Below are 24,995 nucleotides of genomic sequence, written 5' to 3' on the forward strand. Positions count from 1 at the left end.
ATATTGATAGAAAGAGGTGGAGTGGGTCAAAAATTCTTACTGGGGAAAACTTGTAGCTGCCTCATACTAGTGTTTAGGGCCAAAATCACAACGACCCCCAGCACACTGGGGTTTTCCCAGTCAGGCTTATGGCCAGTCCACCTCTGTCAATAGAAGAAAAATACAAAATTGTGAAACACTTTGAGCAAAATGAAAGAACATGTGATATTGCGCATGCTACAGGCCTAAAAGAGGTAATGCCGAGAACAGTTAGAAAGAATTCAGAGAAAATAAAAGCAACTTTCATAGCAGGAACAACTCAAAGTGTAACAAAACCCATTAGATCAAGATACAAATAATTGGATGAGATGGAACATCTGTTTGGATAGAAGATCAAAACAAAGAACAAGTTTACTTGCAATAGAAGCAAAAGCATTAGCAATATTTTATTACGATTATTTATTGTGTTTGGTAATGTTTTGGTTACAAATGTATGTTCAATCTTCAGTGGTCAGCACCTAACCCTATTTTTCCCATAAGGCCTGTTATTTATATTGCATGATTTTGCATTGCACAAAGGTTTCTAGGAACACAACTATCGTGGACTGACTACACTGCTGACTGCACTTTTCAATTAATGCCCGGAATTTGATATATATATAGCATAAATGGTTAGGTTTTAGGGTGAACTGGTGTAACACGTAACTGGTGTAATGGTCCTCTCCTATTACCAATTTTCATAAATGGTATTGACAAGTATCAAGGGAGGCTGCAAAGTTTTTTGAAGATTTGAAGGGTGGTCAACAATTTTAGCTGGTCATAATGCAAAGACATGGATCAGCTGTATATGTACTCCAAAAAATGGCAAATAAAGTTTAATTCTTCAAAATGTAAGGCTATGTATTTGGAGAACAAAAATCATGGAGTCAAATATAAGCCAGAGAGAAGAGGAGATAAAAGTGATTTAAGACAAAAGGACTTGTGTTAAAATTCAATATGATATGATATGATATGCAAGCAAGCAGCTAGGAAGGGATAGGGTGTCCTGTTCAATTCACAGAAACTTTTCAAGTAGGTAGAAGGATATCATTATCCTTCTATACAAGATAATGGTTAGATTGCATTTGAAAATATTGTACTCAGGTTTGGAGACCATGTCTGAAAAAAAGACAAAAGTTCTGAAGAGAGTTCAAAGAAGGGTGACCAGATTCGTGAGGAAAGCAAATCAGTGTACATATGAAGAATGGCTTAGGTGCATTCTGTGAAGTTACAAGACTTCAAAGGGAAGATCTGATTGAGATGTATAAAGCACTGAAGGGGCGAATAAAGTGAATGAGGAAGGTCTGTTCTTCCGCATAGGTGAGACAAGAACCACAAATATAAAATTTCAAGGAATAACGGGAGACTGGATCTCATGAAGTTCACTTACAGGCATCAGGTTGTCAAACACTAGGATAAGTTTCCTCCCAATGTGGCTGAGGCAGTGATTCTGGCTAGATTCAAAGCAGAATTGGATGGTTGTTGAATCTTATGGAAATAGGAATAGTATTCCATTTTGTTGTTTTATTTTATTTATTCTTTTTTTTTTGGGTGATGCAGAACAGGTATACTTCCTTGCATCACTTGGCCTAACTAATACTATTACTCACTGTTTTCCTGCTTTATATCAATGACCTTTCCCATTAACTGGAAATCATATTAATCACTCTGCTGATGATTACATTGAATTTCATTTTCCAATTCAACACACAGTATTCTGCAAAAGCAACTTTTTGAATATCCACCATCAGTTCTTTTAATGCATACTTTCAATCCTCCAAAAATTCAGTTGTCTTAATTCTCAGAAGTCTGTTGCTACTATACTCATCTATGTTCATCTTTAACAATGTTCCTATTTATAGACAACGCATATCTTTAATGGGGATAACTCTGACTTCTATCCTTTCCTGGAATAAAACTAAGCTCTCTTTCAGCCTTGTCTATTGTTTTTCTTCTATACAGATGCCGACTCAGTACAAATAATAATTCTGCCTTACCATGGAATACTGTTCCCATAAACTCCTAGACTATTGAAAAGGGATCAGTCAGGTTAACTGATGATCCCATTCTTAAGGATCATTAATTAACTCACTTCAATCCTTATCACACAAATGTTCAGCTTCGTTGCATGTAATTCTACCACTTTTTTTTCCTAAACCAATCCAAACAGGTGGATGAACTGGTGAATTTACAGTTCAGTAATAAACTTGCTTAACTAACCATTTTCATTTATCCCTTCTACTATGTTCTTTGGAGCAACCGTCTTTCTTATGTAGTTCCTTAAAATTATAATCTACAAGAATTTAAGTCCATCAAGAAGTATCTTCTCTCTTCTCAACCCAGATGCAACAGCGAAGTACTACATATAGATTACAATAATCTTTTGTGTTTGGGATTATTATTAAAAAATACAGAAAACTATGCTTAGTGTTATTATATTTGTAAAAAGCCATTCAAAATATATAGCCATCAGACCAAAAATTAGTCACTTAGGGATTTAGGGCATATAAAAAATTGAACATGTGTATCTTCTATGACTGTAGAAGATGGACATGTTCAATTATGCGTTTTTCTCTATTTACAGGTAACACACAAGCTGTGACTGAAACAGCGATTCCACCACATAAGATGGAGTGCAGGCAAGACATTAGTGAGTGGCAAAAAGGAATGAAAACATTTGGCGGATCTAAAGAACAGTCGTAAGAGTTCGAATGGTACAAGTCAAAATCAATCAGAAATCAGCAGCAAAACTGTGGCTGAAAGTCTGTACTAAGTGATCATGATTGGTGACAAATATTACATCTAGTAAGCAAAAAAATGATTTCAAAGAAGACAAGAATTGCTGAAAACAGTTAACCAAAGGTTTCACATCAGCATATTTGCAAGAGAACACTTCAAGGAGAATTGTATAACCTAGATATCTGGAGTAAGGTCTCCTGAAAAAGAAAGCTGAAATAATCAACCAAGAATCAGACTGGCTATACAAATAATCGGAATGGTTAAGTTGTGCCTTTTACTGAACATTTGAGGGACACTCGTGGTTTCGATACTGCTGTATTTCAGGATAACATCTGCCTGGTTCACAGGGCCTCTACAGTTTTAAAGTGGCTCTGACAGGAGGAATATGTAAGGGATGGTAGGACATTTAAATTAGCTTAGCCAAGTCAACAGATTTAAATCCTATAGAGCAGGGGTTGGCCAACAAGTTGATCGCCATCTACCAGTCGTCGATCACGTCATGATGAATTTTAAATATATATAAAAAATAGATTAGTCAAAATCTAAATATTATTATTATGCACCCCACTGCATACGCTTCTTACAAATGCGTTGAACCATGTGACTACTCTTGCCGCCGCACAGCCGCTAGGCTTGTCTAGTGAAAATTCATGCAGTTACATTGTGGAGAGCAGTGTATGTGTCAAATTCTTATTTAGTTTACTTAATATTAATAATTGGACAGTACTTATACTTTAATTTAATACCTTTGATTTAAAATGAATACTACAAAAAAGAGTAAAATGTATCATTTTCATCAAGAATGGGAACTAGAATACTTTTTTGTAATGATAAAAGAAAAATGTTGTTTGATTTGCAATGCTTAAAAGTGCTCTTCAAGATCTGCAATTATCTCGAAATAATGTGATGCAATGCATCAAAAAAATGAGTAAAAATGTGAGCGAACAATTGCATGCTCAATTGGCTAATTGTGTATCCTTTTCTTCACAACTGGATAAATCTACAGATGTCAGTGATACAGCTCAATTGCTCATTTTTATTCATATGGTTTTCAATGATTCTGCCACTAGAGAAGAACTACAGGATATGGTTTCGTTAAAAGAAAGAACTAGAGGTCTTGATATATTTAATGCATTCAAAAATTTTATTGAAAAATTAAATTACCACTATTTAAGCTCTTGTCAGTAACAACACATGGAGCTAAAGCAATGACGGGACATCTTAACGGATTCATTGCATTGTGCCAAAAGGATGACGAATTCTCAGATTTTTTTGGGTTAACACTATATCATCCACCAACAAGTGTTAGTCAGCAAAAGATTAAATACTAAAAATGTTACAGACATAGCTTTTGAAATCGTGAATTCTCTCGGAGGACAGTCTCTTCAAAAAGAGAGATTTCAAAATGCAACTCGATGAAAATGAACCAGATCTGATATTACACACAGATGTGAGGTGGCTGAGTCAGAGTAAGTTCCTAGAGATTTCAAAAAAATTTTCTGAATGAAATTTAAAAAAAAAAATTGCTGATCAAAGGAGAGATGATTATCAGCAGCTACATGATACGGAGTGGTTGTGTGATCTGGCTTTTCTGTCAGATATTACCAGAAAATTAGTGATCTGAATGTGGAAAAAGTAAAAATGTGGGTGACATGATTAGTAGTACAGTGGATTCCAGTTATTTGGGCCACCAGTTAATCGGGGCAGCCGTTTATTTGGGGCAAATCTTAAAAAACAGAAACCGATCGAGAAAATAGCCAGGGTTTACTTCGCTTAATTGGGACAAAATGCCGTTTAATTGGGGCAGGAGACCACAGCACTGGAAATTACCCTACGATTGTCTCCGACGGTACCATGTGGTTTGGTCGAAATTCTGGAGGGCACAACCATAAAACAATAAAAACAATTAGCAGTCACCTGTTTATTGGGCTTTTCTGTTAGTGAAATCTATCATAAACAGACAGTAAACTCGATCTTACTGAATTTGCGACAGCTGGAATTCTGTGGGTTATTATGGTGAAATGAGTTTACACTTCCATGAAATCTTCAATCATATAAAAATTTAATTTTCAGATCTTCTCTTCATTCCTATTTTTAAAGCTTTGTAATTCGTTACTCCGTTCTCACTGGCATGTATCGTGTTACTTGCAATTTGTGTGTGCCATGTTCTTTGTTATTGATTACTTATCTTTTTACTGTTTTAAATTTTAACCCCCGCCCACAAATGTCAGTGAACAGAAATGTGAACTAGTTTGTATGTACATATTACAGTACGTATTAATTATTCCAATTATCACGTATATTCTTCCGATTTTCACATATTTTTTAATTGTGAGTAAATTTGTGCTTAATATATCTTTACTTTTATAGCCTGTTGATAATATTCCTCATATTTTCGCTGTTTAATAGAATTAAAATGCAATTCACAAACGGGATCACTACACATCGTATAGTGAACGGTACTTTACTATGGTGAGTTTGTCGTAACGTGATTTGATTATACAGTGAATCAACTGTTGGGGGGGGGTTACATTGTATTTTTAACTATTTACGTGAAACTTCGGATAATTGGGGCAGGCCAAAATGCATTAGTCCCAATGTGTCCCAAATAACCGGAATGGACTGTATTTCTGCATATAAATATCAATTTTTGGAAATGGCTAAGGATCTCAAAGAAAAAAAAATTCTATCATTTTGCAAGTATGCAAGATCAATTGCAAAAATATTATTTATTATTATTATTAGCCGTATGGTGCAAGGAAGCCTGAGGTTTATGCAAAAAACCAGCCAAAATAAAAATTTCTGAGAGAGAGAGAGAGAGAGAGAGAATAATGATGAGAAATATGTTTCTGAAGAGAAAGTTGTAGATGATTTTGAAACCAGATTTGGTGATTTTAAAACAATTGAAGACATTGTTCAATACATTTTTATCCATTTAATGTCGACTTAGATACGAAACAAATTGCAGAAAAAAAAAAAAAAAAAAACCCTGAGATTTTTCACATGGAGAAAACATTACTGGAAAATGAAATTATTACATTGCGAAACGATATCTTCCTAAAAGCCAGATCATCAGAAGATGACATTTGGAAATATGTTTGCCGAGAAAAGTAACTAGATGTAAAAAAAAAAGCAGTGAACTTTTAAATTCCTGTTTTGGTTCCACGTCTATGTGAATCAACCTTTTTGTATTTCAAACAAACAAAGAAGAATCGCTCTACTCTTACGGACTTGCATATGGAAGATTCTTTACGGTTGGCCTTATCACAGTATATTCCCTATTTTGAAAGCTTGGCAGATGATATGAAGACACAAATTTCACATAAATTAAAATAAGAATTCTAAATTGTATTTAATTTTAAAATTTATGAACAACAATTTTCAATATGTGTTGATTAACTCTTAACCATGTGCAATGAAATTCTTGAGATGGCAGATTGCGGCAAATTTTGAATAAAAAAAAGTAGATCACACACAAATTAAGTTGGCCACCCCAGCTATAGAGAATGTACAATCCTAAATGTTTTCAGAATAGCCTAATACTGATGTAAACTATTTGAGGGATCTAGCTGAATTTCTAACAATGAAATTTAACAAGGTAAAGAAGGAGTTACATATTAAGTGAAAAATTAAACCAGTGACTAATTTTTTGTCTAGTGTCTGTAAAGAGTTTATGCTTGATAAAATAAACAAAGAAAAAGGTTTTCTGCATTTAAATTTCTTAAATCAGTAAGAAGACATTTGCTCATTACATGCATAGGATAGCACAGTTTTATGATTAAAATTTTATTATATTTCTATAAATATTATCATTATAATTTAAAAAAAAAAAGTATTGCTGAGTGCTTAAAAACAAAATATTAAATAAATAGGTTCATATGTAGTGACCACTGCAGCGAGGAACATGCTGTGTGATATCAAGAGGGGTATTTACATCACATGAACTTTTATGCTGTTGTAAGCATGGCATACAGTTAACAGAAACAGTGCTTGTACCAACTTTGTTTAGATAGCAATCACCTGAAATTCTGAGAACCATTCCTAGGAGAAAAAACATTAAAGCTATTAATGATGTGAAATGATTTTAATGTTAAAATTAAAATTAACAAATTAATATTAAATTAATTTTAATTTAACATTAATACTTTTATTACTCAAATTTTAATGGATGAAAATTTGAGTAATAAAAGTTTGAGTAATGTTAAAAATTTGAGTAATGAAAATTTGAGCAATATTATGAATCGTACTTTTTAAAGTATGATTTATAATATTGATGCAAATTTACCGATCTATGTAAAAATTCTCTTAAAAGCCAGGTGAAATTTAAAAATCAGTATTAAAAAATATATCTTATTTTATTAGAGTTAGGTACACAAATGAAAGTGAGTTAGTTACTGCAATATAAACAAAAACTAGAAACAAAAACACTGGGAAAAAATTTCTAGTACCACTTTAAAACTGTTTTGTCTGGATGTCAAACATCCAACACCCATGTTGTTTATGCCTTGCATTATAGGTACAATTTTTCTTGTTTTAAAAACTAATGACATCTTTTATCAGCAAAACATACTAATCAAAGACAAAAAAAAAAAATTTTTAATTTAACTATAAATAAGCGATTAACTATTTATAATGAAAATGTGTTACTGTAAAAGTCTGAAAATCAAAATAACTCTGGTTTTATCAGATTGCTTTGATAAAATCCCAAAATTAGAATGTTTATCAAAGCAATGTGACTAAAGTCCAAGATATCAATACTTTTCACTGACTCTGTTTTCCAACTTTTACCACTCTGATATTGCAAATTTATTTTTGGTAAAAAAGGATGATGAAAGTGATTTTTAGAAACCAACAGCTCAAGATAACTTTTTTTTTTCTTTTTTTTTTTAAAAGAAACTTGTCTTCACTAATTTTAGTGCACTATTGAAACATGTCTACAGTGGTCTCAGACTGTTTTTAAATTCTATACAGTAAACCAACTGTACAGAATGTAAACCAACTGATGATGTTACCAACAGCAAATTCTAAATGGGAAGCAATCAAGGAATTAATCTTGGAAGCTACTAGGCTTTTCATACCAACTGAGAAATACTGTTCCAGGATATCTCTAAATAGGCCTACAAGGCTGGGACAATTCATATTGAACAATTAGACTTTACACCAGCCGGTATTCAAATAAACAAATTCCAATCCTGCAACTAAAACACTTTATTTACAATAAAATGAAATAAAATAAAATATATAATAGTCTAAAACTGATGTGATTTAATTTACAATAAAATACAAAAATATGATGATAAAAGTGATAAAAACAATTAATAAAATACCGTAACAACTGTAGCTTTCGGAGATAGCGATCCCCTTTCTCAACAGCATATTTCTGCTGTGTGGCACATCCTTAAATAGCAGATCCATGGCACTCGTCGTCACATGGTTCCTCGGGAGTAAGGCTGGAATTTCCCATTTATGCACCGGAACCGGAAATGGCTCGGGAGCGCGCTAGCTGAAACCGCTCATCTCGCCCGAGAACCACGGTTTCCAAGAGGGGATGTAAACGCACACCCTTGTCTCTATTAATGGAATTGCTAGCTGCCCCAAATATGTAAACTCTCAAGCCATTTACGGTCCCAGAACCCCTGTGCATGATCCGTGATGACAGCATCCTCCGGGGAGATTTGATGTTGCTTCTCCCAAAAATGTTCTGCCACGGCAGACTTCCCATAATTTGCGGACTTTATTGCACTCATATGCTCCCCCAGACGGCCTTTCAGTTGTCGCCCTGTCTCACCTACATAACACATCCCACAATCCGGGCATTTAATCTCATATACTACCCTACTGTTGGCTTCTTTCATTACGGGGTCTTTGACACAAGATATCACTGTGTACAACCTCCGTCACGGGAGTTGCCCGCAGCGTATCTGACACCCCCGAATTACTCGTGCAATGTGGTCTGAAAGGCCCGGATAGTAGGGGTTGTATGCAGTGCTCACAGGGGCGAAGGGCTCAGTACGGGTGGACTCCGCTCCTCTAATACTTCTGTCCAACACCCTCTGGGGGTAGTCGCATTTCTTGAGGTATTTTATTTTATTGTAAATAAAGTGTTTTAGTTACAGGATTGGAATTTGTTTATTTGAATACCAGCTGGTGTAAAGTCTAATTGTTCAATACTGTTCCAGGTTTAGGCCTAAATGGATGTCAGATAAACTAATGAGACTCTTAGCAGAAAAGAAAAATACATGGGATGCATAAAAACAGTCTACTTCTTTACTTGTGTAAACTCTAGAACAGGGGTTCTTAACTTTTGCTTTAAGTGAGCAAGTTTTTCAGCTTACAATACATGCGAGCATCATATATTAAAATATAAATTTTTTTGCTTAAAGATTAAAAATGCATTTTTTAACAAATTTTTTAGCCATATTATGCACGCAAGAATTATATTTCTCAATTAAAATTTTTGGGCACTAATATTTATTACCTTATCAGTGTGAACTTGACTTTGAAGAGATGATGCTAAACCTTTGAAATTAATTTCTCCTTTATGAAGAGATAATTGCAAAATTTCTTCCAAATGTGATGTCAACAATCTTGTTCTTTTTTTTTTTTTTTTTTGTTAATGTTTATTAACGAAAAAGCTTTTTTCACACATGTATGTTGATCCAAACATAGAAAGTACTTTGAACGCTTCTCTTTGTAATAAAGGAAATTTTTTGCATTTGGAAGAACCTCAGAATTTTAAAATAGTTTTGTGTTGGAAAAGACATTTCAGAGCTAAAGACAACTGCATATCAACAAGTTCTAATTCGACAGCTGCTACTTCATTTTGATTGAAAATTTGTGTTCCAAGTTACTGATTTCAAAATTTCTGTAATTTATCGGTAATTCAAAATTTTGGGAGGTGCTCTTTCAAGTATTCAAATCTTTCTTGGAATTGGTCACTAAGGCCTTTGATTACATTCATTATAAACGATGGACACTCCCCAGCAGTTTCCTCCAGACATTTTTTAAGAGTAGGAAAATTAAGTAAGTTTACTTTTAAAACTTGATTCTGAAATACTTTAAGTTTTTTCTCAAATGCAATAATCTCCTCATATAAAACCGCCACAAATTTATCTTTTCCTTGTAGCCTCAAATTTAACTCATTAAATGGCTGAAGATGTCAACCATGAATGAAAGTATAATCTTGAAATCTTCAGTAAAAATTTCATTAAAAAAAGTTTTCTTTATTGCTTTCTATTAGAAAAGCTTTTACTTCTTCAAACACCTCCCAAATTCTGGAGAGCACTTTTCCACAACTGAGCCAAAGAACCTCTGTACGGGTAATAAGATCAAATGCAGTGTTTGAAGATCTTCCAAAAATAATTTTAGAAGTCGCTTATTTAAGGATTTAGCAATAAAATGGTTGATGACTTTAACAATGACTTCAAAACATTCTATAATTTCTTTTTGATCTTTCATTTGCAAACACAAGGCCTCAATATGAATCAAACAGTGATAATGGCCAAAATTAGGTATCCTTTCATCTATATTAAGATAAGCAATAAGGCCTTTGTGTTTTTACCTACCATGGAATGCACACCATGTAACAATTGATACAAATTTATGCAGATCAATTTTGTGCACTGTGAAGAATTTCATAAGTGCATCATATATCTTTTCCAGTTGTATGACCGGTAAGCGGCAAAACAACCAAAAAATCTTTACAGCTGCCATCATGTTGAATAAAACAAACAAAGCACATGAGTTATGATATGCCCAAAACATCAGTTGATTCATCAAGTGCCAATGGAAAAAAATACACCAATTTCGATTCTACCTAATAATTCATTGAATATTACATCTACCATTTTATGAATTCGATTTGAAACTGTATCATTACTGAAAGGAATATTTTTGGCAGAGCTAATCAAGGTAGTTTCTGTTAAGATGCTAGCAAGCACTTCTAATGATAACACTACACAATTTTTTCTTATTTCACCACTAGTGTAAGGCAATGAATTCTTTGCAATTACATTTAATAAAATAAATGAAACTTTATTTGCTAACACTTTACTACTATTAGCTTGAATTAAATTTAAAATATTTTTCTGTATTTCAAGTTTCTTTTTTTTCTTCTTGAAGTTTAGCTTTCCTAATACTACTTAATTTGGGAAAAGCTTCGTGAAAATTCCTATGGCACGTTTGAACTTCCAATTCAACTTCCAATAGCCAGCCAAACATGCCTGACATAATAAGCAAATTACAACAGTTCCACTACTATTACCAAATAATCATATTCCCAAGAGGACTGAATTCCATACTTTTTAATTTTTTTCCCTTTGCATTTGAAGGGTGTAGGTTTAAATCAGACAACTGCAAAGGTAGTGTTAATGCATAATTTTTTTCCTCATCACGTTTGTTTCAGTTCCTTTTTAAAAACTTATTCACTTTGAAAGGGTTTAGTAACTTTAGTTAAATCTGTTAAAAGAAAATACATTTAAGCATTTGCACATAAAATCAAAAGATTTCTTATTATAACACTTTCATCATCTTTAAAGTTAGAACTATACTGAGAAAAACCTGGCAGAAACCTGTTAAAACCAGAAAATTAGAATAGCACGAGGTAGTATCGTCGGTCTGTAGCGACACTGCAGCAACAATGACCGTACTCTCAACAAAGTATTTTGTAAAAATTTTTTTACTATTCCTTAATTTCTCTCATTGGGTTTTCTTTTCCCCTGAGACAACTGACTTTTTAATATATAGGTATATTATATTAGGAATGAGTGAGAAATTTTGATAAAAGGCAGATAGTGGCTATGATTTAATTCAACCACCTTTGCTTTTCATAGGCATTAAATGCCTAAGTGCTTTCAGAGGTAATGTCTTCTCAATCCTTGGCATTTGTACCTTTCCGACAGCTGCGACCTTGGCAGTGGCGTGGTTTATTTATTTATTCATTCTTTTGTTTCACTAGTCAATATACATCGAGGCATGGCTGTTATGAGAAAATGTTTCAGTCTATTGTTTCTACTTTCTAAGCGACAATTAGTATTGATTTATTGTTTCTTCATTGAAGTTGTTTTTGATCCACAGTGCTTTTGTGAATGACATGGGCTATGAGAGTTAAATAAAAATAGTTTATTTTATTTCATTCTTTGTAGTTATTCAACCCATCATCAATCGTGTCAAGTGCCAAAAAGAAAGTGTCGACAGCATCTGGATGAATATCTAGCTTATGGTTTTATTGAAAGCCCATTCGACTCAAGACAGCCTGTGTCTTACGTGTAATAGTTCTTTTTCAAATGAGGCTAAGAAACCATCAAAACTTTTATATCACTTAAAAAGGAAACATCCTGATAAATTTGGTAAATATATCAAATATTTTAAAAATTTAAAACAGAATTTTGAGCAACATAACACTGTTACTTTCTTATTTAAGAACCCACAAACAAATGACGATAGAATGACTGCATCTTATAAAATTGCAGAAAACATTGAAAAAACTGGTAGTGCTCATACAATTGCCAAGACTGTTTTATGATCTGCAATTAGAGACTAATTTCAACAGTGAAGAGCAGCTGAATTCGGCATTGAAGAGAAAGGCGTCGCCTTTCTCTTCAATGCCGAATGGGTGGGAAGGAGCATCAGTGCGTAGCACACGCTTCTTGATTAAACCGGGGTTCGAGCCCGTCACCACCAAATACGGAAAGGTCAGGGAATAACCACCGCATATCCTGGAGCAATATGGCCTTAGTTGCTAATGTTCCTAAAAACCAAACAACAAAACAAAACAAAAAAAAAAAAAAAAACATTGAAGAGCAGCTAACTGACAAACTAAAAATGAGAAAATTTTCTATTCAGATTGACAAATCCACAGTTACTGACAATAAAGCTTTTCTAATGGCATACATTTGTTATTTCGATGATTACTGTAAATTGCAAGAAGAGATATTGTTTGTGAAATCTATAGAAACTGACTGTATTGGAGCATCCATTTTTGTTGCCATAAAAACATGGTTTTATAAAAAGCAAGTACCATTGGAAAATTTAGTATCCTGTGCCACTGAAGGTGCAACCTCCATGGCTGGAAAACAAAAGGTTTTATAGCCCACCTAAAGGAAGTATCAATCTCTCAGTATAGTCATTAAAACCATCAATAAAATGAAGTCACATAGCAAATATGATCATCTTTTCAGAAAATTTTGTGTTGATAAGAACAGTATGTGAAGCTTCTCTTACATACAAAAGTCTAAGGCTTTCTAAAGGAAACTTCCTAACAATAACCAGGTTTATAAACCTTTTTGATATGATAATTGTTTTTTTAGAAAGCGAAGGAGACACAGATTTAGCAAAGGAGATCAGCAGACAGAAAAACAACATATACTATATGGCCTGGATTTTTTGAAAACTTAAATGAAGTATCATTTCAACTTCAAGGGAAATTAATTACAGCAATAGACTGCAAACACGTATTAAAAGCCTTCACTGAAAAACTGGAAATATTTGAAAGCAATTTAATGAGAAAACAATTTCATGGTATGTAAGAGTTAGCTGAAATCAATGAATCTCACACCGAGAATGATCTTAAGAATTATTCAGATCATTTGTGTTCTTTAAAAGGTGAAATGAAAAATAGATTTTCAGATTTGTTTTCTTTTGAAGTGAAGCCATGGATGTTAGATCCAACTGGATGCAAATGCGGAGTCTGTTAGTGAAGAAATTCAAGAAGCATTCATTGAATTAAAATGTAATGAAGAATGCAAATATAAATTCAAAAAGGGTGGAATGGCTGAGTTGTAGGGATCAAAAACAACTTAACTTCTTTATCCAACAATGTAGTCTGAAATGGCCAAAGTACTTCTTTGTTTTTCAACGTCTTATATAGTTGAAAGTGGTTTTAGTTCAGTAAATAAAATATTAAAAAGGGAAAGAAACAGAATTGATATATGTTCAAGAGGAGACATTAGAATTAAACTTACTAACATCATACCGAACGTTGAACTTTTAGCTAAGAAGCATCAGGCTCAGAGATCCCAAGAGAAGGGACTGTGAAAGGACTTGGTAAGAGAAGGGACTGTGACTGTTTTTATAGAGATGGGATATACATGAATAGAAGATGTGCAAGGGTATTTGCTGATCCCATTGGGAATGCATAAATTAGTAAGATCTACAATTTATTCTTGCATTCTATTGTGACATGCAGCAGACTAAAAGCAGAAAAGGGACATTACAAGGCTGTACAACTAGCAATTATGTAGGCTGTGTAAGAGTTACCTGCTAATACACTAATCCCAGATTAGTGTGCAAGTGTATTCTTTAAAGTATAGCAAATAAATTTGATATAAGTGAGGTTTTGATTGTCATCAAATATTGACATTATAGATCAGTGTTCTCAAACATTTTAACGTGAAGGCGTCCTAAATCCATTATGAAACATGCCCAGCACCAGGTGCAATGGGCGCTGGCAGAATATTTTGTAAGGTGGTGCTGTTTCAAATACAGTGTACACAACGGACGGCTCAGCTGTTCCGTATACGTAGGTGTATGTACATAAACACTACGATGCGGTCAGCAATTATTTCATGACGACTTCTAATTTACACCGTTACATGAAATTCAACAACCTTTTGTAGTGACGGCCACGATGTAAGCCAATACTAAATTTGACGTTGCGGCACCCCTATAAAGAGTAAGTCGCACCTAGGGTGCCATGGCACCCACTTTGAGAATCACAGTTATAGATATAAGAGAAATATGGTGTCAGTTTGATACTTGAAATGCACAATCTGAATTTTAACAATTATAATGCGTACAGAAAGGACAGGCACGAAAGGAAGGAGTGTGAGTTAAGATTTTGGCTAAGGACAGATTCTAAAACAGTACGGCACCAGCTAATACATGGTTGCTAGTCAAATATAGTCGATTCTGGTTATTTGGGACACATCGGGACTAGTGCATTTTGGCCCAATTAAGTGGCTGCCCCAATTATCTGAAGTTTCACGTAAATAGTTAAAAATACAATGGACCCCCGCTTTACAATTGGTTCACTATACAATCAAATCACGTTATGATGGACTCACCATAGTAAAGTACCGTTCACTATACGATGTGTAGTAAGCGCCGGTCACTGTGATCACGTTTGTGAATTCAATTTTAATTCTATTAAACAGCGATTCTAATTAGCGAAAATAGGAGGAACATTATCCACAGGCTATAAAAGTAAAGATATATTAAACACAAATTTACCCTTTATTACCTTACCAATTAAAAAATTAAAAAAAAGATATGTGAAAATTGGAATAATTAATACGTACTGTAATATGTACATACTAACTAGTTGACATTTCTGTTCACTGACATTTGTGGGTAGGGGTTAAAATTTAAAACAGTAAAAAGATAAGCAATTAATAACAAAGAACACAGCACATACAAATTGCAAGTAACACGATACGCGCAAGTGAGAATGGAGTAACAAGTTACGAAGCTTTAAAAATAGGAATGAAGAGAAGATTCTGAAAATTTATTTTTTTTTATATGATTGAAGATTCCATGGAAGTGTCAACACATTTCACCATAATAACCCACAGAATTCCAGCTGTCGGTATTATCACAAATTCAATAAGATCGAGTTTACTATCCGTTTATGATAGATTGCACTAACAGAAAAGCCCAATAAACAGGTGACTGCTAATTGTTTTTATTGTTTTATGGTTGTGACCGCCAGAAATCCGACTGAACCATGTGGTACGGTCGGAGATAATCGTAGGGTAATCTCCAGTGCTGCAGTCTCCTGCCCCGATTAAACAGCATTTTGTCCCAATTAAGCGAAGTAAACCCTGGCTATTTTCTCGATTGGGTTCTGTTTTTCAGATTTGCCCCAAATAAATGGCTGCCCCGATTAACAGGTGGCCCAAATAAGTGGAATCCACTGTATTTATTAAAGCTAGTATGGCATAAAAATGGATGGGTAGTTGGGGGATGAGAGGGAAATGGAGTCTTCTATATGCCAAATGACTGACAGGTATAATAAAGAACTATATATGACAAACAAATTGGCCAGAAAATCATGTTTTATTATGGGGGATTTTAACTTTCCAGATATCAATGGGTTAGCAGCTCACTCAGTAGCAGAACAATTTCTGAATTTGCTAGATTACTGCTTTCTACACTATGTCAATGAGGCAACAAGAGAAAGCAATATTCTTGATCTGGTTATCAGCAGTGATTCATCATGTACAAGTATTAAGAATCTTCAAGTAAAGGAACCTTATGTAACAGTGTCCATAGTGTACTGATCTGGAATTTACTGACAGAAATAATCACCATCAAGGGTAAAGGGAAGGGAGTTTGTTTTCACAAAGTTGATTATAAGTTCCTGGAGGTAATCATATATGCTGCTAAGCATTTTATGCCAACTAAGAGATATTGTTTAAGATTTAAACTAAAATGTATATCAGATGAATTGATAAGTTTGGTGACAGAATAAAAATAAACAAGATGAGTATAAATTTTCAGAGGACACAGGATCCTACAATAAATACAAACCAGTTCATAATCAAGTTACTCTTGAGATTAGGCAAGCTAAGACAATTATGAATGTCTCTGGCTAAGACTGCAAAGAAAACTGGCAAAAAATTTATCTGCCTGCGTTAACATTGGAAGGAAAGGAAAGAACCATATTAGTCTACTGAATATGAATTGCATAACTATTTATGATTGTGATATTTATGATAATGATTTATGCACCAACATCGAGCAATGATGATGATGAAGAGGTTGAAGAAATGTACACCGAAATTGAGAGTCTTCTAGATGAACAGAAAACCCACTACACTATTATTATGGGAGACTTCAATGCTAAGGTTGAAAAAAGACAAAACAGCACAGAAAGGGGAACTATAGGAAATTTTGGAATTCGTGAAAGAAATGAAAGAGGTGAAAGACTTGTGGAATTTGCAGAATCTCAAGGACTGTCAGTAATGAACACTTTTTTCAAGAAAAGGGTGAACAGAAAGTGGACACGGAAGAGTCTTTTTTTTTTTTTTTTTTTTTTTTTTTGATTTGGTAGTTGTTGGCGCATCGGCTTCTGTGGCCATATTGCACCTCCCAAGGTTTTTGCAGTACTTTGATCCAAGCCCGAGGCGGGAATCGAACCCGCGACCTTTGGGTTGCCGGGCACACGGAAGAGTCCAAATGGATTAACTATTAATGAAATCGACTTCATCCTCACTAGCAGAAGATATATTGTGAATGATGTTACCGTCCTGAATAAGGTAAATGTTGGAAGTGATCACAGAATGGTAAGATGTACACTTGATATAGATGTAGGAAAGGAAAGGAAAAAACTGACTCGAGTAAATAATACAAAGGTCTTTGAGATAACAGAAGAGGAGAAAAAGCAGTATGTACTGGAACTTAAGAACAAGTATGAGCTTCTGCAGACTGCTGAGGACCAAGATATCGACGAGGAATATTACAACTTTTTGAAAGTGATAAAGCCCAAGAAACCTATAGGGAAAAAGAAATCCAAAGAAGAAAAAATTAGTCAAGAAACACTTGTCATGATGAACCGAAGACAAATGAAAAACAAGAAAAACACTGACAGGGAGAAAATTGAGTATACTGAGTTATGCAAAGCCATTAGAAAGAGACTCAGAGAGGACATAAGAAGATTTAACACAAGAAAAGTAGAACAAGCATTAAGGGAAAATAAAGGATTTAAATCAGCAGCCATGAGCAGTAATACAGAAAGACAAATGATACTGAAACTGAAGAATAGCGATGGTGTACTTATAAACAGCAGAGAAGGCATAATTCAAATAGCAGAAGACTACTATAGAGAATTATACAAGGAGCAGGGGAATGATGCCAGCAGTGGGGAAGATGGATTGCAAAGTAGCAACACATACGACATACCCAATATTCTTCCTGATGAGGTAGAACATGCATCGAAGAAAATGAAGAATCAGAAAGCCCCGGGGGAAGATGAAGTTACTGCACTTGTTAAAATTGGGAGGAAGAGACATAACACAAAAATTGGCAAGGCTCTTCACAAAGTGCATTAGAAAAGGTGTGACGCCTAAGCAGTGGAATAATGCAATCATAGTTTTGCTGCATAAGAAAGGAGATAAATTGGAAATTATAGACCAATTAGCTTGTTATCCCACATCTACAAGTTGTTCACAAGGGTCATTACTAACAGATTAGATAGAATACTTGATGAGAATCAACCGAAAGAGCAAGCTGGCTTTAGGACAGGATTCTCAACTATGAATTACCTTCACGTAATATCACAGCTAATGGAGAAAGCAAATGAATATAAAACACCATTATGCCTGGCATTTGTGGATTATGAAAAGGCATTGGCTCCATACAGCATAAGGCAATGTTTCGGGCACTGGAAAGACAAGGCATTGATACCCCATATATTATGATTTTGAAGAAAATATGAGAGTGCTACCTCCTTTATTAGGCTAGACAAAGACAGTAGGAAATTTAAAATTGAGAAAGGAGTTCGACAAGGAGACAATATCTCTGAAGCTGTTTACTGCTGCCCTTGAGGAAGCTTTCAGAAGATTAGACTGGTCGCAGAAAGGAGTCAATGTGAACGGAGAGTACCTAAACCATTTACGATTTGCAGATGACATTGTGGTCATAAGCCATGATCCCAAAGAATTAGAGGAAAATCTTAATCAGTTATGCACGGCTAGTAAGGATTTTGGACTAAAGATGAATATGGCTAAAACAAAAGTAATGATGAACAAGTATGCCACAGAAAGGGAAATAATGATTGAAGGAGCAGTAATTGAAAGGGTGGAGTCATATACTTATCTGGGACAAGTTATTAGCTGTAATAATGATAAATGGCTGGAAGTCCAGAGAAGAATAAATTTTGGATGGATAGCATTCAGGAAATATAGTCAGATACTGAAGAGCAATATCCCAGTTTGTCTGAAACGTAAAATAATAAACCAATGTATACTCCCCACCATGACTTATGGAAGTGAAACTTGGGCACTCACCAAAAGAATGGAATGAGACTGTTAGATAAGAAGAGAAACACATGGATTAGGCAGCAAACTCAAGTAAAGGACATTCTTATCAAAACTAAAGAACTAAAATAGTCTTGGGCAGGACACATAGCTCGAAGACATGATGACAGATGGACTAAGAAAATAGCAGAATGGTACCCAAGAGGAGCTGGAAGATAAAGGCGGAGATGGATAGATGAAATTCATGAGTTTTTGGGTAGTAAATGGATGGCCAGTGCTCAAAACAGAAGGAACTGGAAGTTGCTGGAGAGGCCTTCATCCTGCAGTGGATTGAAAATGACTGATGATGATGATTATGTACAGAATGCTGACAAAATGAACAAATATTTTGCATCTACAGTCACACATGAAGTTTTTAGACACAGGGTTAACAGATGACTATATAATAATGATTGGAAATTAAATGAATTTTATTATAATTGTTGAAAGGAAGGCTGGAGGGGAAAGTGCTGCAGCTAAAAGTGAACAAAGCACTTTGTTCACTTTTAGCTGCATCCCTATATCATGGGTCCTGGTGTTTTATTTGTGTGCCTTTGTTGAATGCAAGCAAGAACACTTCTTTCATCAGCTGCTTCTGTCATTAACCTTCAAACAGAATTCTAATTCATCACTGGAGATATGTGAATTTTGCATCTACATTCACACATGAAGTTTTTAGACACAGGGTTAACAGATGACTATATAATAATGATTGGAAATTAAATGAATTTTATTATAATTGTTGAAAGGAAGGCTGGAGGGGAAAGTGCTGCAGCTAAAAGTGAACAAAGCACTTTGTTCACTTTTAGCTGCATCCCTATATCATGGGTCCTGGTGTTTTATTTGTGTGCCTTTGTTGAATGCAAGCAAGAACACTTCTTTCATCAGCTGCTTCTGTCATTAACCTTCAAACAGAATTCTAATTCATCACTGGAGATATGTGAAAATTGTATTGTATCCGGTCTGTTCTCACCCCTGGTGAACAAGACTCCTCATATCATTTCAAACAGTGGGGAATTTTTGAACCGAGTTAGCAGACTATCAAGTAATCCATTTCAGATAACCAGGTGATGGTCTCATTTGATGTGGTGTCTCTCTTAACTTCAATCCCAATCCAACTAGCCATCACATGTGCAAAAGAGCTTCTAGACAATGACCAGATCCTAAGCAGAAGATCTTCTCTAACCTCCAACATTTGCACCACCCTTAGATTGTGCCTGATTGGTGGTGCAATTATGTTTGGCGAGTCCATTTACCAGCAGATACACAACACAGCCATGGGTTCACCAGTTAGTCAGTCACGGCAAACGTTGCAATGAAGGAGCTGGAGGGTTGTGCATTTGTGGGTTTGTCAGATTCCATAGCCTTTTGGTGCTAGCACGTGGACGATGTGTTCATGGTCATCCCTCGGGAGTCAGGAGACTGGCTCCTATGCCACCTCAACTCTCTGTTGCCCTTCAATCAATTCACCATTGAACTGGAGTCGGGCAATGCCCTTCCTTTCTTTGATGCCTTGCCTGGCACAAGGGTTCGCATTTAAAGACTTCAGTCTTTTGCAAGTCGATGTGTGCTGGCCAATTTACCAACTACTAGTCAGCATATGCATGCAGCCATCTTCTTGGCACAGTGCAAGTGCTACTAACCCACATTTGGACCCACTCCAGTTCTGAGGATGATAGACACACTGAGGCTGCTCAGGTTAAGGCAGATCTGGCAAAGTGCAGATACCCTACCACGACTGCATTTATCCCGTACCACCCGAACCTGTCACAGCAAATTTCTAGGGTCTTACAGGTTCATGGGATAAAGTGTTTACAACTTCCAGGGAGAAAGTTGCAGTCCCTCATCTCAAGAGTTAAAACAGCAGTCCCCCCCCTCCACAACAGAGTGGATTGGTGTATCATATTTCCTGCCATGATCGCACTGGCTGCTATGTTGGGGAACCGGCAGAAGACTCAATAATCGGGTCTATGAGAACGAGAAAGCCATCCATTCAGCAGACGTGGTTAATTCAGAGATTGCTGAGCACTTCTGGTCTACCCCGCACAACATTGAGATTACTGACTGATCCCGCAACTACCATTGGCGTGTCTTGTTGGAATCGCTCTACATCGCCATCCATGTTGTAGCGGTTCCTTTAACTGGAACAGTGGATGTCGCATCAACACCATCACTGAGGCAACCATCCTCCTAGCTGACAAATGTTGGCACTCAGAGCATTCCTGAGTATTGCAACCACAAGCCTCCACTTCAACCAGCTAATTGTTGCAAGCACACAATTCTCGCCACACATGACCACCATGGCATGCAAATGATATTCTGCATTTTTACAATAACGATAACTGTCACAACTGAAGAAGGGCGCCTTCCGCCTGAAAGCTGTGTTTATTACCTTTTGTTTTTTGTTGTAATCAGTTATTAAATGAATTTTAACCCACCTGTTTATATTTTATTTTATTTTTCTAGTTTCCCAGTGATGCAACATTATTGCTCTATTACTGGAGATAACTGATTATCATTATTCATTTCAACCAGCTCTGCACTGCTGAAGTTGCTGTACAAATGAGATATAGTAGTACTGGTGATGGTGGTGGGGGAGAATGATGCAGTGCACAAGTGAATGCAATCCCCCCCCCATTTCTCAATTGGCTATTAACACATTCACTGCTTCTTGAATGCAAATAGGCAGCTTAGGATTTTAATCCACTTGGAGGGAAACCACCTTCCTTTACAACTTTTTCTTCCAATTTACCTAACAAAATCCAGATATTTCTGTCAAGCAACCTTTAAAAGGGCTTAATTCAATCATAGTGTGAAGAAAGCTAAAAAGGTTTCTGTCCTTTCCAATCCAGGTGGACTCAATCACATGGTTTTCAAACTAGGGTCAAACTGTGGTGAGAGAAGCAAACAGAGAAAGTGTTAATGGCACTTCTTGATACTGGATATCTAAATAACAAATCAGCATTATCTCCCAAAGAGCAAACTTACAAAGTGGGCAATTCCAGCTTCATGGAGCATGACTATGTGACCCTATTCAATTTCATTCAATTGCATATATACAACTTGTACATGTCAACTCATACATGTGATTGATCTATGTAATTTAAAAGCTTTAAACTGACTTGTCCATATTCAATCTTCTTTGGAAAATAATAATAGCATGAAACATACTAAATGTTGTAACTGATCCTTGAATCCTGCTTACTATGCAAATTTTTCAGAAAGTATCACTAACTCCTTTAGGGTGTGGCAATTTTTCTGACACCGAATTTATCTTTTTTATTTTTTGAATACCAATGTACAATTTTGACTATTTTTTTCTTTAAGATGCTAAGTGCACTTAGCATCTTAGCTTATTTTTCCAGCTTCAACACCTCTACTATATTGTTCTGCCCCTGGCAATATATTAAAGAAAATCTTATATCTTAGTATCAGTATACTGCAAACTACTTTTATCTTGTGGTTATAGGCAGAAGAATAAAGTAGTTTGAAGTACAGTGGATTCCGGTTATTTGGGCTACTGGTTAATCGGGGCAGCTGTTTATTTGGGACAAATCTTAAAAAACAGAAACCAATCGAGAAAATAGCCAAGGTTTACTTCGCTTAATTGGGACAGCATGCCATTTAATCGGGGCAGGTGACTGCAGCACCGGAGAATTACCCTACGATTGTCTCCGACGGTACCACATGGTTCGGTCGAAATTCTGGAAGTCACAACCATAAAACAATTAGCAGTTACCTGTTTATTGGGCTTTTCTGTTAGTGAAATCTATCATAAACGGACAGTAAACTCGATCTTGCCGAATTTGCGATAATACCGACAGCTAGAATTCTGTGGGTTATTATGGTGAAATGTGTTTACACTTCCATGAAATCTTCAATCATATAAAAAAATTAATTTTCAGATCTTCTCTTCATTTGTATTTTTAAAGCTTTGTAACTCGTTACTCGGTTCTCACTTGCGCATATTGTGTTACTTGCAATTTGTGTGTGCCGTGTTCTTTGTTATTGATTGCTTATCTTTTTACTGTTTTAAATTTTAATCCCTACCCACAAATGTCAGTAAACAGAAATGTCAACTAGTTCGTATGTAAATATTACAGTACGTATTAATTATTCCGATTATCACGTATATTCTTCCGATTTCATGTATTTTTTAATTGGTAAGGTAATAAAGGGTAAATTTCTGCTTAATATATCTTTGCTTTATAGTCTGTGGATAATATTCCTCCTATTTTCGCTAATTAGAATCGCTGTTTAATAGAATTAAAATTCAATTCACAAACATGATCACAATGACCGGCGCTTACTGCACATCGTATAGTGAACGATACTTTACTATACTGAGTTCGTCGTAATGTGATTTGATTGTACATAGTGTGCATAGTATTAGGGTCAGGCGCCACCTGTGGTTTCCCACATCTGCACCATATGTTCGCTGTGAAGGAATACAGTACTACTGTAAATGCCAGAAAAGTGTTGTGTGTTGTATATGACATATTGCGTTAGGTTCTGTTGTGTGTCCTGGCATTTGGCCGCAGGGCCCCTAGTGGGACTCCACGTTGCCCGCACACACCACTAGGAGGTAGCCAGTCTGCCCATTATTCTCTGGCTTGTCTCCGCCAGGGTCGCCAGAGCTTCCTGGACGGAGACAAAAAAAAAAAAAGGTAGAGTCGGGGAAGTACAGAGTGTATGCAAGAAAGGAGGGTATAGCTAGAAATATGGAGGATGTAGGCGAAAGTATCCTCCAGGTTATCAATGGAGCAATAAGCGCCATCAGTTGAAAGGGGAACCCGGGAAGGACGATAAATAAGACACAGCAAGAGAGCCGTGTGCAAGTGGCCACTGAGGAATGAGGTGGTCCATACGTCAGTTGATCCTATCCAGGTTAAGATCGGTTGGCCAGTTAGGTTAGGATCAGATGTTTGGGTTGTTCCTATTTTGTGTTGGCAATAGGGTGCTTCATCTTGTGAAGAGGGCTTGTGCAAACTTGGTAAACTCATAGTAGTAGTTTTCTTCTGTGATGAATAAGTGTTCATTTCCTTGAGGGTTATCTTGTATACGAGTAAACAGGATGCTGCGGAGGTCCTCGTAGTGTTGACAGGTATATACTAGATGGTTCCAGTCTTCTATTTCACCACATGCACAGTAGGGGTTGTCAATGATTCCCATGGATGTTAATTTATGGTTTATTGATCCGTGTCCAGTAATGAGGTAGGTGGTATAAAGACCAGGAGAAAACCAAGTTGGAGAATTAGGAAATACGGCATTCACATACGGTATACATTTCTTGGTGATTGGGCCCTTGGGTCGGTAGCAATCCATCTGTCCTGCCAGGTCTGAAGTAGTAGGATGGCAATTTTTTTCTTTTCCTGCCTGATTTCATTCAGGTTATTGATGGAGTGTCCAAGGATAGTTGCTGGTATACCCCTGGATAGACAGTAGTGGAGGCCTCTTCGAATAACCTCCAGATCAAGCGGAAGGATGCCCGCAAGAACCTGAAGGGCTGGGTTGCTAACTGTGCAGCATGCCCTTGTAATAGTAAGAAGGATGGTGCGCTGGATGGTTCCCAATTTACGTTTGTTGTTGTAAAGAGTTGCCCTGCGAAACCAGACCCCTGATCCATACGTTATGAAGGGAAGGAAGATTGATTTGTACAGAATCTTAAGGGTGCGTCGGTTCAATCCCCAATCGCGACGACTCACCTGTGCGATGAGAGCAGTGTAGCTTCTCACTTTCGCGTGGAGGTGTGCAAGATGCGGAGAGAAAGTGAGCTTAGGGTCAAGTACTATTCCCAGTAGTTTTAACGTAGAAACTAGCTTGACGGTTTGGCCTTGAAGTTTGATAGTGGGGTTTCTAGTAGGCCAGTGATCCCTTCAGGAGAATGGATTGTGTCTTTTGGGGTGAGAGTCTTAGTTTGTGTAGGGCTGCCCAGTTCTGAAGGATTTGAAGTGCCTGGTTTCCTCTGGCTTCCAGAGAAGCTCTGCTGTCAGCCTCAATCGAGATGGTCACATCATCAGCAAAGGCTTGTATAGCTACAGGACCTAGGTCCAGTCCAAGGAGCTCGTCCAGGACAATGTTCCACAAAAAAGGACCAAGGACTGAACCCTGGGGGCAACCTCTGTAGATTGACCTGGTAATTCTTCAGTACGTTGAGGAGATTGTAATTTTCCTATTTGATAAGTAGTTTTCGATGCATTTGTATAAATTTAATGGTATATTTGC

At 36.1% G+C, this 24,995-nt stretch overlaps 1 protein-coding gene across 1 annotated transcript in view; it reads right to left on the bottom strand.

Moving 5' to 3' along the window:
- Positions 1-6,601: 6,601 nt before the first annotated feature.
- Positions 6,602-24,995, bottom strand: part of LOC150090923 (uncharacterized) — a 57,045-nt gene continuing 38,651 nt past the window's right edge. The window contains exon 5 of the mRNA XM_090380687.1: positions 6,602-6,798. Coding sequence (XP_090236813.1) covers positions 6,632-6,798 — 167 coding nt within the window. The 3' untranslated portion in view covers positions 6,602-6,631. The remainder of the gene's footprint in view (positions 6,799-24,995) is intronic.

Source organism: Mastigoproctus giganteus, chromosome 1 (genome assembly GCF_048544385.1).
Source record: "Mastigoproctus giganteus isolate SK-2022 chromosome 1, ASM4854438v1, whole genome shotgun sequence".
NCBI lineage: Eukaryota > Metazoa > Arthropoda > Arachnida > Uropygi > Thelyphonidae > Mastigoproctus > Mastigoproctus giganteus.